Consider the following 16,291-nt stretch of genomic DNA (forward strand, 5'->3'; position numbering starts at 1 on the left):
TTCATCCAGTGGCTCCAGTCATCAGTTTACTTTCAGAGCTGTTGCAGATAATTCCCTGAAAACATCAGCTCATAAAGGGAGAGGACAGAGCCATGCCCAGCATGGATGTTCTGCCAAAGGAGGAACAGTTCTGGGTGTGGAAGCTGCACTTACAGGGTAAGAGAAGAGATCAACAGGCTGCCTGAAAGGCTCTGAGTCCTCTCGTTCATAAATCAGGTTTAAGAGCTGCTGGCACTGCTCCTTCCAAGCATCAGCACTGGCTTTCATGGGCTGCCTCTTCACCCTTCGTCTCACCTGCAGGGAAACAGGTACTGCAGATGGTATCAGAATATTCACATTGCTCCCCTGAAGTTCCTACTGATCTCTCAGCATTCTGCAATTAAAGCGTTATCCAATTAAAAACAGAAATCCAGGAAGATTAAAGCAGAGCTGATGGCGCAGCAATATGCAAATTAGACAAATTAAACAAATTTGCCTTTTCTGGTCATATATAACACTCAAACCCACGAGAAGCTGCAATATTTCAGATCCAGCCTTGCTATATTTATCAGCTGCATCAAAATTTGACTGCTGGAGATAATTTTCTTTAAAATCAAATTAAAAAAAAAAAAATTACCACAGCAGAAATTTTACTCACTCGTCTTTTCCCAGAGGAAGTGCCTGGAGCATCTGAATCCACATCCACTTCTGCCACCTAAAGGCAAAGGGAATGATCACACACAGGCAGGTCTGCAAAACCCTCAGCTATGGAAAAAGGGTTAAAAAACAGCCAACAACAACGACAGGGCAATTGGCAACAGGAACTACAGCACATCTCAAACTGCACTGAAGGGGAGAAGGTGTCAGGAGAGGGAAGCAGCTCAAGGCAGTGATATCCACCCTGGATTCCACCTGACATTTCACTCCAGGGATCAAGTGATGGGAAATGACACAGAATTACATAAGGAAATCAGCTCTGCTGCCTCGTTGACAATGGAGAGCTGTTGTCCTTCTGACTGACTAACAGCTCCACTTCCCAGCTCCCCTCATTACTCATCCTTCCAACAAAACATCATGTACTGAGAGAAGATTAAAGACAGACAGTTCCAAGAAGCATTTTTACTTCAGGGAGCTTATTGTCTCAGGTGAGCCTGAACAGCCTCATCTCCAAAACCCAGTGCAATTACCCATAAAATAAAGACTCAACAAAAATCCAAATTTCTTTCATGTGCTGAATTGTAAAAAGGAAGGAAATTATCTTACCTCCTCTTCCTCATCAGTACTGCTCAGGTCTTCTGCTTTCACCTTGTTGTAGATTTCTAATATATCAGTACAGCTCTGATCTCTGCAGGACAATGACAAAAACCAAGGAACACAATGAAGGATCCCAGGAATTGGAGCTGTGGGGTCTGTGAGGTCCAAACTCACCCAATGAAGCGGAGCAGGACATCTGTCACAATTTTGGCTGCTTTGACTATGGGGCTGTCTGGCTCGTTGAAAGTCCTGGCATTGTGTTCAATGTATCTTACCTCCCACATCAGGGCAGAGATTCTCCTGAAAAATACATAAAATTTAAGGAATGGGATGGAGAACAAGGTGTATGTTATTTTTCTTCCACGTTCAGTAGGATTCTTCAGTAAAAAATGGAGTAGGGAATTCAGATCAAGCAGAAACAGGTTGTCCTCAGAGGGGAAAATAAGAGCAGGACATTATTTATTCCCAAATTAACTGGGAAAACTGAGATTTCCAGTTTCCAGCATCATTCAGTTCCCTTCTGGCAACTGCAACACAAGCAAAGCCCCTGCTCAAGACAGCAGGGATGGAAACAAAGCAAACATGCTCTGCCTCCAACACAGAGCCAGGCTCAGGGTGTTCAACCAACACCCCAGATCCAGCTACAGCAGCTTTTGCCTTAACAACATGGCCAGCAGAATTTATTATTCAGGAAGACTCACTTTGCCCAAGACCAATCTGATCTGCAGTTGCTGAAGGGACTTTAAACAGCATTCAGCTCCACATAATAATAAATGCAATAAATGTCAGCTACAAACCCAAACTCACCTATAAAACCTGTTTTCAAGCCTCCTCCTGATGGTGGTGAGGTCAGTTGGATAAGCAACAACAGTGCAATACATGGGATAGGCACTAAGGTCCACTGGAACAGCAAAGGGATTAGAAATGTCTGCAAGACAAAAGACCACAATCATTTAGATGCCTCCAAGGGATGTTACACCAAGATTCCTTTTAATGGTTTCTGGGGTTTCTTTCCAAGAATTCAGCAAAAGCAGCACAGATCTACAGCTGAGAATGTCATTACCCACAGGGCAGGGTTCCTCCTCTTGTACCATCTATTCCTGCTCTTGAAAAAGCACTTTTTGTTTAAGTATCACATCTGAGATTTGTGTGCCAGCAGCCAATCTGACTGAAAGGAACGAGGCATTTGCACTTACAACAGGAATACTACAACATGCAACACTGAGTAAGAACACAGACATGTCCTGGGTGGAAAGAGAGGCAGAATTTAAAGCACAGTGTTCTGTTAAATGGTTACAAACCAGTTGCAAGGAATTTGGAGGTGAGGGTATTTAGTGAGGATTTGCTGGTTGGTTTTGAGGAGTTTAATTATAATGTTTTGCTCTTTCACCTTTAGATATGACCCACTGGGAAGCTCCACTGAATGATATCAGGTGAAGCCCAGAAAAAAAAGGGAATTTAGCTTGGAAACTGAAATATGCAATTTAAAAGGCTCTTTTCAGTAACTTAGTTGAGTACATGTCAAATACTCCACACCAAGTCCCAGCACTCCATCCCATCTACTCTTCAGTCCTGTGCCACCTCCCTGATATTGTTTTTGCTCTCTTTTCTCTCCAAACATACCAAGGGAAAGAAGCTGCTCAATCCCTCGGATCACTCGTTCACATTCTTCATCTCTGGAATGGGCCCCCCACTCTCCTTCCTGGGGCTTGTAGAGAAGAGCTGTCAGCTCCTCTGGGGTCACAGGAACTCCAGCACCGACCTCCTCCGGATAAGCAGCTGGAGAGGAACAATTCCAGAGGGTAAATGCAGGGCCCCAGAGCTGTTTGCTTTGTGAAGGGACAGGAATCCAACACACACTTACTTCCTTCTGGGATCGGTTCCATGTCCCATGGACTCATCCTCTCTCTTTCATTGTTGTCCCAGCTATTAAAAAATTCATTCAAATGCACAAGTTAGAGCTGAATATAAAGACACACCTTTTCTTTACCAGATTTGACCCAAAAGGTCACTCCAGTTAGGAATAAAACATTCAAACTCCCTTTTTTCCTCTTGTATCTCCCATACAGTCACTGCACTGCTGTTTATACCAGAACTGTTGCTTTAGGAACAAATTCAAAAATTAAATAAGTAAATATTCAAAATATTCTAAAATAAATAAATAGTAAGTAACAAATAAGAAGTACAATATGTGAAATTAAATAAGTAAATAAAATGTCTGGATATGTATTTAAATGGAAAAAGGGATTTTAATTCTTGAGGTTCTTGATCCTGTTTTTGAAGTTCTCTGAGTTGTGTAGGAGCCCCAGGACATGGAAATACTCACTGGACACTGTAGCACTGGAAGGAACTATCAGGATATTCTGCCTGGAAAGGCTGCTGACTCTCCACAGTCCCAAACCACCAGGCATCATCAATGATACTGCGAAATCGATCCCCTGGAAGGGCAAACATTGCATCCAGAAAAAGAGCATCATCAAGAATTGCTAAATATTTCCTTCTAGAGAATCAGCTCCCTCTTTTGTAAATGCCCTACTTCCATCCTTGTATTTTGTACCACAGGAGTTGAGCCCTTGCCCTCGGGGCAGGACTTGCCCATCTCTGGGAATTACCCACAGCTGCCTCTCACCTCAGATCCCAACAGATCAGGAGATTCTCCTGTTATCACTGCCCTTGGAACAGTTTCTCCCATTTCCTTTTTTTTTTTTTTTTTTTTTGCTACAGGAAATGCAGCAAACATCAGATAAAAAGTTTCCAATAATCTTGACAAAATCACGTGTGTATAGTCTTTTACATCAGGTAATAAAGACACTGCGTCCAATTAAACAGCTGCAGAAATGGTGCAAAACACATGGAATTAGGAAAAAACCCCTCACCTATTTGCCAGTTCCTTTCTTTGGCTTCATTATAAAACTGATGCAGCACAAGGAAATCAATAACATCTGGCATATCATGGTACCTTCAGGAAATAAGACCAAAAAAAGTTATTATTACCCAGAAATACAGTTCTAGATGATATTCTCAAATTCCATGCATTTGGGATAACCATTACTGCCATCATCATGCCTTGCACAGGAAATAAGAAAGGAGGAGGGGGGAGCTTCTACACTGCAAGGAAAGCTCTTGAAGAATGTCATCAGCATTCCAGTGACTTACTTTATGGAAAAGGATTCTCCTGTCATTTTGCCTGTGATTGGATCCAGGAATGCAAGCTTCAAGCAGCAGAGTGTGGGAGGCCCAACTTCATATTTAATTCCTACAGTCTTCACAAATTCTTGTTCCTAGTTAGCAAGAAGCATGGAACAGCATTATTTTACCTTGCCAACAACAAAAATATCCATTTTAAAGTGAAACATATTAATGGAACCCGAGTATGTTTCCACTCTACGGCACAGGTAATTTCACCCATTAATTTTTCTTTTCCAAATATGAAAATCAATCACTGTCACCTCAAAAAGAAAAATGAAGAAGCTCATTCCCTTGGCAGGTTTGTGAACAAGATTCCTACAAATTACTTAAGAAGGTTCTAAGGAACAGACCCAGTTTTAAACACACCAAAGATTCTCCCTGACCTACCCCAGGGCCCCCCATTCTTGCACAGGGGGGAAAAAAGGAAATTCTTCCTCTGCAAATGGCAATTCCACAATAGCCTTTATGTTCATGTCCTGTCAAAGCCCATCCTAAGTGAACAGCTATTTCCTTTTCCTCACAAACTGATGCCTTGGAAAATTACAGCTGGAATCACTGAATATCTGGGACTGGTAACTGGGTATTTTCCCAGCAAAGCAATTACTTTCATTAACAGAAGCACTGGCATGGTTAGGTGAATATGAGCACGTATATGGGCTCTTCTCTTGATATGAAATCTGAGGACAGCAGGAAAAAATAAGGCAACACTGTGGATTAAGGCTTGGCAACTCATCCAAAGCAAGATCCAGTGTTTAAGAGAACTCCTGCACACATTTAGGTGTTTACACTATAATTTCTTACCACAGCATTAAAACAAGAAACAGAACCCAAATGCTCAGGTCACTGTAGAGTGGTGAGAGAACCACAAACAGCTCTGCAGTGCTGGGTTCTGAATGAATTCAGTGTTCAGGAAAAAATAGTTTGTGTTGAAAGAGACCCCTGAGAATCAAGTCCAAAACCAGGAAGTGAACAGATGTAAAGACTTTGTGTTAATAAAAACTAACATTAATATTTACAATTAAAACTTTGATATTAACATTTTAGAGCAATCCTTTCTTTACATTTTTCATGCTGGTTTTTCATGTCAGTTTAACATTACAGAGACTTTCAGCTCTTTGAAGTATTTCTTGAACTTACCCTGAGTTCCATTTTGTTCCATGGTTGTTTTTGCATGTTAATACTGTAAATTTTGGCTTTCCTCACTGCCCTCACATAAGCTTCATGGCCTTGCCTAAAGTAGATGATCTTAAAAGAGGAAAAAAAGAGAGAAAATTAAGAGAGAAAAACAGAGCAAAAGAGAAAAGTAGAGAAAATTATTTTAATGACTGTGCTCTTCCTGTTCATAATACCAGTTCTTAGCCCTTTGAGAACACACTGCACACTTATTTATTTCATCATAAACCACTCCTCTTGTTAAAAATATTTATATCAGCCCCCAAATTGGTACCTGCTCTGTACTTTAAAACTGAGATAATTAAGAAATGTGCAGGTGAAGATGCACAACTGATTTTTCCTGATATTCCCAAGTTACCTGTACAGAAAAAGGGGCACAGGACGTGACTCTGTAAACAACAAAGTGCCTGGTTAAATTAACAAAGTTAACAAAACTCAGCCTGCCCTGAGCACAATTCCCTGCAAATACTGCTGGGCAGAAGAGTCCAAAGCAAGCAGAGCTGCTGATTCCCTGGGAATGTGGGAACTGCTGAGGGTGTCTGAGGTTGGAAATGGGGCTGTGTATTCTATTCCATCTGTCAGAGGTGGGGCAGTCATCTTCTGTAATTGGGCAGTTTTCTTCATCTCTCCCACAGCCAACCTTCTGTAACTGGGCAGTTTTCTTCATCGCTCCCACAGCCAATCCTGCCCCCAGGAGATCTCTGTTGTCCACGGCCACTGAGTGTTCCTGCAGGGCTGATCAAATTCCAGCATCCCATGGGGAGATGCTCCGCCCAGGGGAGGAGCCAAGCATTCCTACCTGGATACAATCTGAGCCTGGAACAGCACAGCAGCCTCTGCCCACTGCATTCCCAGAGGAGCAGCTTTCTCCTGCCCTGCATTCCCAGAGGAAGAGCAGGCCCATCTCCAGCAGCCCTGGAGCTCCAGAGGAAAACTGCAGCCTTGTGCAGGATCCCTGCTCCAGCAGAAGCACAGCTGGCACTGCAGGAGGGCTGAGCCACCATGGGATGGGACTGTGCCACCACCCTGACCCACAGGGGGTCAGGGCCTATTCTAACTCTCTCAGTGTTGTTTTGTATTACTGCATTGTTTATTTTATTTTTTTTCTTCCCTAGTAAAGAACTGTTATTCCTGCTCCCATATCTTTGCCTGAGAGCCACTTAATTTTAAAAATTCTAACAGCTCAGAGGGAGGGGGTTTACATTTTCCATTTCAGGGGAGGCTCCTGCCTTCCCTTAGCAGACACCTGGCTTTTCACAGCAAGCCAGAGGGCAGTACCTCATCCCCCATCTGGGGCACGAAGGGCGAGCGGCGGGGAATGGTGTCCAGGATCCACTGCGGGGCCAGCCACTCCTCACTGGGCTCCCCTTCCAGGGACAGCAGCCCACTGGCTTTCTGAACACACACAGCAGGAGATCACATATGTAAGTTACATACAGAAGTTAAATACATTAATTTAGAATGCAACCAACATAATATTCAGAGTACAGTTAATTACTGTGGAAAACTCATCGTGCAGCAGTTACTGCAGGTAAGATACAAGGGAAAGCAAATTGTGGAGTGCTGTCCTTCCCAAAATCTCCACTAAATAGCAGAGAATAAGACAGGTTTGTTATAAATAATAATGAAAATCAGAACCTTCATAAATCATTAAAATGCCTTAAAACATTCATAAATCATTAAAATGCCCATGGCAGGGGGGTGGGATAAGATGAACTTTAAGACATCTCCAACTCAAGCCAGTCTGTGGTTCTATAATAAAGAAATAAATTATATTTTTTAATGAATATTCTAAATGTCTTTAAAAAATACCAGGAAAAAGAAATCTCACCATGTCAATACAATACATATCCATTATAATTTTACAACAAAACCACCCTCTTGTAAACCTGACTATGGTGAAGAGCACAAATCTGAGAGTTAAAAAAATGGCATTTGAAATGAAGAACCACCTGTGGGAAACATGGAAGCCCAATAAAACAAACTATAAAATTCCTTGGTACCACTGGTAGCACAATTACTGTGATCTCTGTAATTCTTTTTTTTTTTTTACTCTGTGCCCATTTATAAAATATTTTACTTCAAAAACAACCACTCAAACCTAAATTTATATTCATAAAGTACAAAAGACACTTAGAATTACGCTTGCTGACCTTCTTCCTTGGCTGTTTCAGTTTCCTTCGCTTTGGCTCCAGCCCTTTTGTTCCCTTCATATTTTCATCTTCAGAACTACTACAGATTTTCCGAGCTGCCTGCCTGGTTTGTCTCTTTGGAGGCTGCAGATTAATCCCAGCATCTGCTGTCCAGTCTGAATATTCACTTGATGAATCACTGTAGATGATAAAAAAGTTGTAAGAAAGAGAACAGAAAACTTCAGTTTCCCCACAGTGGATTGAAAAGTCCAAACATTCAACCTGCTCTCCTGGCTCTGCTCAGGATTAGCACAGAATTTTGTTATCATGTGAATTTAAAGAAAAACAAATGCTCTCTGATTTGTGATTTCAGTAAATTCTTTTATCAATTTGAAACTCACAGTAAAACTACATGTATGGTTGATATCAATTCTCATTATCTCACTGATTCACAGACTGACTTCACAAGAACTGGCAGCAAAAAATGCATGGAACATTTAAAGAACTAGAGCACTTCTCTAAAAATCCAGCTCTGGTTTCTTCAATGTCAAATAATAAAAGTACAGGATTTATATGGCAAACTGGCACTGATTTTTTCAAGTAGCTCTTAATTAGAGGCAATATCTTCTTATAAAAGGTTTTTTAGAACTGTTTTTGACTTAAAAAAAACCAAAAAAAAAATCACAATATGAAATGTTTCATGACTAACTGATTAAAAATCAATCTTCAAAATGAAATCTGAGTATCTCAGTATCAGCTGTCCTACTTAAATCCCATAATAAACCAGTGATCCCAACTCAGAGCCCAGTGGAGGTACCTGGAACTGCTTTCACTCTGCCAGGCTGACACAGGATCATCCATGGATGCATCACTTGTGCCAACAGTCTCATCCTCCTGTAGTGAAAACAAGAGGATTCACTCTGGGACCAAGGGTAAAATGTGTATTTTTTGTTTGCAAGCAAGTTGTGTCATCTGAGGAAAGCTTTCCATTGAAGGGCTGGTTCAGCTTTAAAGAAATAAATCCACAATTTCTTCCTATACCTTAATTAATACTATATCCTTATATAGCTCCTTTAAAACAAATGTGTATTTTAATTATATCAGAACTACAGAACTAGCTCTTATTTAAGTGTTTGATTAACACATTTTAGTGCCCAGGGCCCAGCTTTTTGAGCTGTTCTCTATTTTCACTGCATTTACAAAGCAGCAATGTTCACTGTCTTCCTTAAGGAGAACAAGTTATATTTATCTGGTATATTTTAGGTTCTTCCCTTGCCAAAATCAATGATTAATGCCAATACTCAATCTCTTTCAACAGCAGTCTACAGATGTAGATGAAATCAAAGCACTGCAAAATGAAATCAAAGTCCTGACCCAGAATCCATGTGCTGCATGAAATCCTGAAATAGCAAGTGGTTTAACACAACCCAGTTAAATTTACTTGAAAATGTTTCAGGTTTCCAAAAATACAGGAGCTGTTTTAAGCTACTTTTCCAACACTGTCCTGGCATTTAGGTACATGATCCTTCACTCTCCAAGACCAACATGCCACAGGAACACCACAAATCCCAGGGACTCAATGACCTGAGTGTTTCTTCCCATGTGGAGAATCACAGAATATCCTCAGCTGGAAAGGACCCACAAGGATTAGAGCTCAGCTCCTTGCCCTGCCCAACAATCCCACCCTGTGCATCCCTGGAAGGGCTGTCCAAACCACCCTGGAGATGTGGGAGCCTCGGGGCTGAGCCCATTCCCTGGGAGCCTGGGCAGTGCCCAGCACCCTCTGGGGGAAGAACCTTTCCCTGATCTCCAGCCTGACACTGCCCCAGCACAGCTCCAGCTGTTCTTCTCCCTGGGTCCTGTCACTGTCACAACCTCTGGATTCTCAAGACTGCTCAAAAAATCAAGAGAGGCTCTGTGATAGCATCAGCAGCAATTCGAGGATTCTTGGATGAATTCTCTCAGGCCCCATTGATTTGTAAGAATCTAGCTGGAGCAGCAGATCCCACACAAGTTCAGGGCTGACTGGGAGTTGATTATTGTCAGTCATGGCCCTCCAGCTCAGAGCACTGGGACCCCCTTGCTCCATTATCCATGTTGAAGATGGAGACAAAGGATGTGTCAAATCCCTCTGCCCTGTCCCTGTTTGTGAGGTGACCATCCCCATCCTGGAACACGCCAATGTTATTTTTACACCACCTTTTGCCACAAATACATTTGAAAAACCTCTTTTTACTGCCCCCACCCCAGTCCTGGCAGCTCCAGCTCAAGCTGAGCTTCGGCTGCACAAACTTCCTCCCTCCAGCAGACACGTGGAACCTCAACACGGATTTGGGAAGGGGGAAGCTGCCGGAGGTAGCTGGGGGGCTCAGACCTCAGAGGAGCTGTCGGACTCGTGGTGTGCACAGGGGTTCTGGCTGGCTCCCTGCTGGCTGTGCTCGATGGTGGAGCGCGTCTGGTACGCGTGCTGCCGCTTCCGCTGGTTCCTGCGCAGCGCGCGGCCGCCGCCCGCCTGGAACTCGCTCTGCCAGGGGGACAGGAGCACAAACAGGGACACATCAGGGGCTCACTCATGGCTTACACACTAAAAAGATGCCTGGTTACAGTGGCTGAGCGTTGCACCCCAGTTACAACTGAGCAGTAAGAAATCGTTGTAGAATTAGACAGTATCTCTGACACATGGTGGATGCTTTAGATGTGGATTCTTGGTTCAACAGAAATTCTGCTTTATAAAGTAGCAGTCTTTGGAAAGGAAATGATTGAAAATACCATTCTTTTCTATAAAATTCCTGCAGTCTCTGCATAAGATAAATCTAGCCCTTGTAAAAGTTTGGCACCTCTACTTTCCACAAGTCAAACTGAAAACCCATCATGGCTCTGCAATTTTCCTTTCCCAGCATCTTCCCACCACTGAAACCTCAAGGACAGAGATTTACCACTATTTGGATATGACAGACAGCCAAATCACAGTTACAGAAGGAAGAAGACAGTGAGCCAGAGAAACAATTAGGACTATTGATCTTCTAAATAATTCAATAAAATTGGTTTGGGGTTTTTTGTCGGTCTTGTTTTTGTTGCTCAGTGCTTAGAACTGCTTCCCATCCAGGCTGTCTCTTCCAGCCTACTCTACTAACTCACCCGTTGTAAGGTGTGGGATGGCTTTCTCTTCTTGTCAGCAGTGTATAAACTGATTTCTATTTCACCTTTGGCAGCTCGACATTCTTCCTGGACCCTAATTATAAATAAGAAACACACATTATATTCATTAAATCACCATGGAACTCAACAGCCTCCTTAATATAGACATTAGAAGACTTGTGCTGCTCTAAGAAATCCGTGCATAAATCCCCCTAGCATCATCCATCCATTCACTCCTGGAATCACAAGTTAAAGAAATAAATTTGTTAGCTGAGCAGCCATAACTATTTTCAAATGTATTAAAATTATTTTCAAGTCTTTTTTAAATAAAGTTTGAGGGAAATGTGGTATTTGGAGTACTGAAGAAAGACTGAATTGTGAAAAGAAGGAATCACCATTCTCAACTCCTTCTGATCCCAATATCCCAAACAACCCAACCCACCAAGCCCCAAAGCTGAAAGCTCATTCCAGGAGTATGGTTGGTCTGACGGGGGCTCCCGGGACGAGTGAAGAGATCTGAATCTTGACTCTGTGTTTCAGAAGGCTGATTTATTATGATATATATTATATTAAAATGATATACTAAAACTATACTAAAAAGAATAGAGAGAAAAGATCCATCAGAAGGCTAGAAAGGACAGGAGAGGAATGAATAACAAAAGCTCATGACTCTCAGAGAGCACAAACCAGCTGAGTGTGATTGGCCATTAATTAAATGCACCAATCACAGATGCACCTGTTGCATTCCACAGCAGCAGATAGTCAGTTGTTTACATTTCTTTTCTGAGGCTTCTCAGCTCGAATAGGAGAAAAATCCTAGCAAAGAGGATTGCATATTTTATGAAAAATATGGCTACACCAGGTGTATGGAAGAATCGTTCCACATTACACAACTGAACCTCTCATCCCACTGAGCCTCTTACTTGCTGATGCCTGGAGGGAGCTCGTTGACCACCACCCTCCTGCTCCAGGCCATGAGGTCCCTCTCGGTGGCCATCTGGCTGCGGGGCGCGTTGTGGTGCATCTGCCGCACGCCCTCGATCTGCCCGCTGCGCCGCAGCCCCACGTTGGGCGGGGAGGCCACGTCCAAGCCCGGGCTGCGGAGAGCTGGGAGAGGGAAAGAGAGAGCTTCTTCACTTCCACGGATCACCAATAATGTAGTGGAGTCACAGGATGGTTGGGTGAGGAGGGATCTTAGAGATCGGAGTGCCAGCCTCTGCCATGACACCTTCCACTAGCCCAGTCCAACTCCAAACCCTGCTCCAAACCCTGTCCAGCCTGGCCTTGGACACTTCCAGGGACCCAGGGGCAGCCACAGCTTCTCTGGGCCTCCCCACCCTCACAGGCAACAATTCCTTCCCCTGTGTCCCATCCACAATTTATACCTTAAGGACAGCACAAAGATTAATGAACAAAGGTTGACAATAATGGAATCACTGCCATCGTTGTCCTTACTTTTCCTTCACAATTCCCACAGGCTTAATACTGTTTATCAAATCAAAAAGATACTGTTTATCAAATGACAATATTGCATTTACGGCTGTGCAAAGCTATATAAAAATATCTGGCTGTTTAAATACTTTAAACATACTCCAGTTACTCAAATGAGCAGTTCATGTGGGCAAAGTCATTGATCATTGTAAGCTCTAGAAGGGAACTGCTTTGATTTCCACACTACCCATATCTGGAAACTCCTTTACACACCTACAGGGACAAACAAATAAAACTGGGAACTAGGGCTGTACAACACATCAACAGATCCCAAGCAGCAGAAAAGATTTTGTGTGAGCTGAAGCTGCCTTTTAGGCAACCTTTTTGAAATATCAACTTAGATCAAAGCAAAAATGCATTTTCATATTTTTCCCCGATATTTTTCTTACTCCTTCTTGGATTGAAACACAAGCAATTCCACATCCAAACCCTAATGAGCTTTGCCAGGAAATCTACTTCAAACACATGTAATCAGTCACTTAACCTAGAAGTGATTTATTAGCAGCTGTGAATTCTCCCAAGGCTCAGGCTGACTTGCAGCACAGTCCTGGGCATCTGCTCGCTCCCATCAGCTGCACTCACTCAGCTGCTCACATCTGATTGAGTGTGGTTTCAATTTTTAATCACTTTGTGTATTAAAAATAAAATCACAGTAGCAGAACACTTACCAGGAGAATAATCTCAAGCTTTCTAAGGAAATACTAAGACAGAGCAACATGTTTATTTTATTAGCACCGATGCTCAGCCTTGTGCTGCAGCAGGAAACCATTAGTCTGTCACAACACTGTATTCCACTGACAGCCCCTAATTATATGCTTTCATTTTAGCATTTTGCAGTTATGAAGTTTCATCTCTGCACTGATATCAAGACAATACAGTGAACTTCATGCTTATTTTCCAGGATACTGGTTTATAGCAGGAATAATTCCAGTCTAATAACTCCAAACAATCAGATAGAGCCCAGTTAGACCACTGAGTGCCCTCAGCTGCCCCTTACATTTTTAATTCCCCTGTTGGAATCCACAGAACATCCCAGTGCTCCACAGGGGTTAACAAGGTGTACAAAAAGAGGAGAGAAAAGCTTCTTCAAAGACAATGTGTCAGAATTGACATTAACAGTTTGATCAGCCCTTCCTGTGATAAGGAAGGAACTGATGCAGATAAGGCTGGACACTGACCTCCATTAACAGAGTGGGATCTGTTGAGTGGAGGGTTTGGAGGAGTTTCTCCTTCATTAATCAGTCTCAGATCTTGTTCCCTCTGGAGCTCTCTGATCATTCCATCAAGGATACTCTCATCCTGGTCATTGGTTTGCTGCCCGATGACTTGTTCAACCACCTCACCATCACCTTGACAAGAACAAAGTCACAAATGCTGATAAAATGATGGATTTCTGTAGTAGCAAACAGCATAGAAATAATCCCATTTAAAACTCTGCAACACTTTCTGTCTGCTCTGCAAAACATCTGATCACCAGCTGGCTTTCTCTCTCATGTAATAAATGGAGGCAAAGTTTAGAAGAGAAGTTACAATAAAATCCTAAAACTCCAGGCCACATGTAGAACATAAACACAAACCATGAGAAATGGCAGAAAGAAATAATGCTGCAGTAGGTAAGAATGGAAGGTCTTTTTTGGGGATCAGCATTTTGCTGAAGTTAATGTCTACTAGAAAAAAGAACTCTTTTAAGAAACAAAAGCTGGCTTTCCATGTCTTCCTCACCTTCCTGCTTGCTTTCTGACATCCACTGTTACAGAGGTTAACAGACAATGCTTTAAACATCTACCATATACCTGGGAAAAATCTAGAGATTTTGGAATACTCTTGCCTCTAGTCAATTTGGTTCCACACATAACCCCACCCCATCCCCTCTTCTACCTGTATATTGAATTTAAACCATTAATTTAAACATCCTCACAGCACCATCCTAGGAGCTGGTGCTCAATACTGTGCCACACTTGTATTATTCATGAGCTTCAGACAGAGTACCATTAGCCACATATCCCAGCTGAGGAATAAGTTGTTCATCCTTGCAATTTTCCCTCCCTGGCACCAGCCGCTGGAATCTCGTGGGATGAGGATTTCCATCAACATCCACCAGGAATGGAGGAGGCATAAGGTGTGGAGCCTGTTGAGTCTGCTCATCCAGCACATAATTATTGGCATCCCGGATCAGGGGCCGGTAATCCGTGTGGAAGAACATCTGATCAGGAATCTGAGGGAAAAGCAATTCAGGAAATAAATCAATGGCCATTTGCAGCTGTCTTGCTGCTCTGGAATGGCTCCCATAAACCACAACTCCTACACTTGGGATCAGCACAAGGAATGTTATGACAGAGAACAGATTCCTACCACAAATGTGGTTTATTACCAAGGCCTGATGCAGAAATTCAACAGTAAAATAGGCCAAGAGAGGTGGACAGAGAAGTTAATGCTTTTCTCCTCTATCTATAGAGTCTCTTGTCTAAATCTTTTTGATTTAGATAAACAGCAACTGCTCCATGACCTAATTATTATTTTGTCTGGGGCAGGTTGAGGGAATAAATTGTAACACAAATACTTCTAAGACAAAATCAGGTCAAGACAGGGAAGAGTTTAAAATTCATTCAACCCACCTTTTCATAATATTTATTGCATCCAAAACCAAACAGTAGCAGATGTCCATGAGAGTCTGTGCAGGCAAAATGCTGCCCATCTGGTGAGAACTTGCAATCAAAAACAGCTCCATGGCCTTGGCCCTCAATCTGTACCAAGCACAGAGAATTCCTTTCACAACCAGACACTCTATAAGAGCATTTTCACAAACATTTCCCCGTGCTCCAACACATACTGAATCCTCATTCTGTGACATCTCATCTTGCTCAAGACTGATTTACACTTTTATTTATTTATTTATTAAACTGAATAACAAGTAAAACTTCACATTTTCTCTCTGTCCTGAAATTTCAGCCCAACTTTTAACGTATGTTCTGGAATAACCACCTGGAAGTCTACATTTTATGTTAATGGCAGACATAAGGCAAGATCACCAAAGCTCTCAGAGCTGTACTGGCTCTGGAGGTATTTAATGAAATCTGCTTTTGTCTCAAGACCAGTTTTGTGAAAAAAGAAAAAACCAAACCTTCTGTGATCCTTACCATGTTAAAGTAATTGCGAATTTTTGTTCCTTTGTCTATATCCCAAACAAAAATATTCCCATCGTGTCCCGCCGAAAGCACAATCCTTTGGTCAAAGGGATGAGCCTCCAGAACAAAAACTTCATCATCATGACCCTGCAACGACACCAGGGGGGAAAAAAGAAGTTTTATTTCTCCATGTGGTATCTCCTGATGTGCTGGGAGTCACTGAGAGGACATCCCAGATCAGGGAGTCACCTCAGTTTACTGGAACTGTGCTTGGTCACCATTCCTGCCACAGGCCTGGCAGTGTCACTGCTCAGCACCGCTGAGATGGGGAGGGATGAGGAGGAAGGAGACATCAGGGAACAAATGGAGCCTCCAAAGGGTTCCCAGCAATCACCAGGATCCTGCACATCAGCTCCTGCCCCCATGGTGCACCCTCCTCCCAGCAGGCAGGGGACAGCTGGATATTTCAACACCAAACCCTTGTCATGGGAATGACAAATCAAATCAATCTCAGAGTGAACTACACCCACTTGGGACTCCCCCCTGGAATTGTACTCACAGATAAGCTATGGAGAAGCTGCCCTGTGGACGAGTTCCACACTTTGAGGAGGAAATTGTTGACTGCAGTGATGACGGTGGCATCGTATCGATCCCAAGCCACCATGGTAACCTTCAGCTTGGTGACCTTGTCCTCTCCAGATGCCACATTGTTTCTAAGGAAATCAGCAATTTAAAAAGGAATAAATTAGTAACTACATATGGAAACACTCAGGAGAGCTAATTCAGTATGAAATTTGGGGGAGGATGGAT

At 42.6% G+C, this 16,291-nt stretch overlaps 1 protein-coding gene across 2 annotated transcripts in view; it reads right to left on the reverse strand.

Moving 5' to 3' along the window:
• The window catches only part of BRWD3 (bromodomain and WD repeat domain containing 3), a 50,865-nt gene that overhangs the window by 9,745 nt on the left and 24,829 nt on the right, over nt 1-16,291 (reverse strand). For both annotated transcript variants that reach the window (XM_041396331.1, XM_041396330.1), the window contains 22 exons: nt 16,041-16,194; nt 15,494-15,628; nt 14,972-15,100; nt 14,346-14,571; nt 13,535-13,705; nt 11,789-11,972; nt 10,866-10,959; nt 10,102-10,251; nt 8,545-8,621; nt 7,749-7,926; nt 6,874-6,990; nt 5,560-5,667; nt 4,390-4,514; nt 4,110-4,192; nt 3,560-3,671; nt 3,098-3,159; nt 2,857-3,012; nt 2,041-2,161; nt 1,408-1,533; nt 1,243-1,324; nt 638-694; nt 154-294 (listed from right to left, as the gene is read on the reverse strand). In XM_041396331.1, coding sequence (XP_041252265.1) covers nt 154-294; nt 638-694; nt 1,243-1,324; nt 1,408-1,533; nt 2,041-2,161; nt 2,857-3,012; nt 3,098-3,159; nt 3,560-3,671; nt 4,110-4,192; nt 4,390-4,514; nt 5,560-5,667; nt 6,874-6,990; nt 7,749-7,926; nt 8,545-8,621; nt 10,102-10,251; nt 10,866-10,959; nt 11,789-11,972; nt 13,535-13,705; nt 14,346-14,571; nt 14,972-15,100; nt 15,494-15,628; nt 16,041-16,194 — 2,788 coding nt within the window. The remainder of the gene's footprint in view (nt 1-153; nt 295-637; nt 695-1,242; nt 1,325-1,407; nt 1,534-2,040; nt 2,162-2,856; nt 3,013-3,097; nt 3,160-3,559; nt 3,672-4,109; nt 4,193-4,389; nt 4,515-5,559; nt 5,668-6,873; nt 6,991-7,748; nt 7,927-8,544; nt 8,622-10,101; nt 10,252-10,865; nt 10,960-11,788; nt 11,973-13,534; nt 13,706-14,345; nt 14,572-14,971; nt 15,101-15,493; nt 15,629-16,040; nt 16,195-16,291) is intronic.

Source organism: Onychostruthus taczanowskii, unplaced genomic scaffold, assembly GCF_017590055.1.
Source record: "Onychostruthus taczanowskii isolate IOZ18803 unplaced genomic scaffold, ASM1759005v1 scaffold13, whole genome shotgun sequence".
NCBI lineage: Eukaryota > Metazoa > Chordata > Aves > Passeriformes > Passeridae > Onychostruthus > Onychostruthus taczanowskii.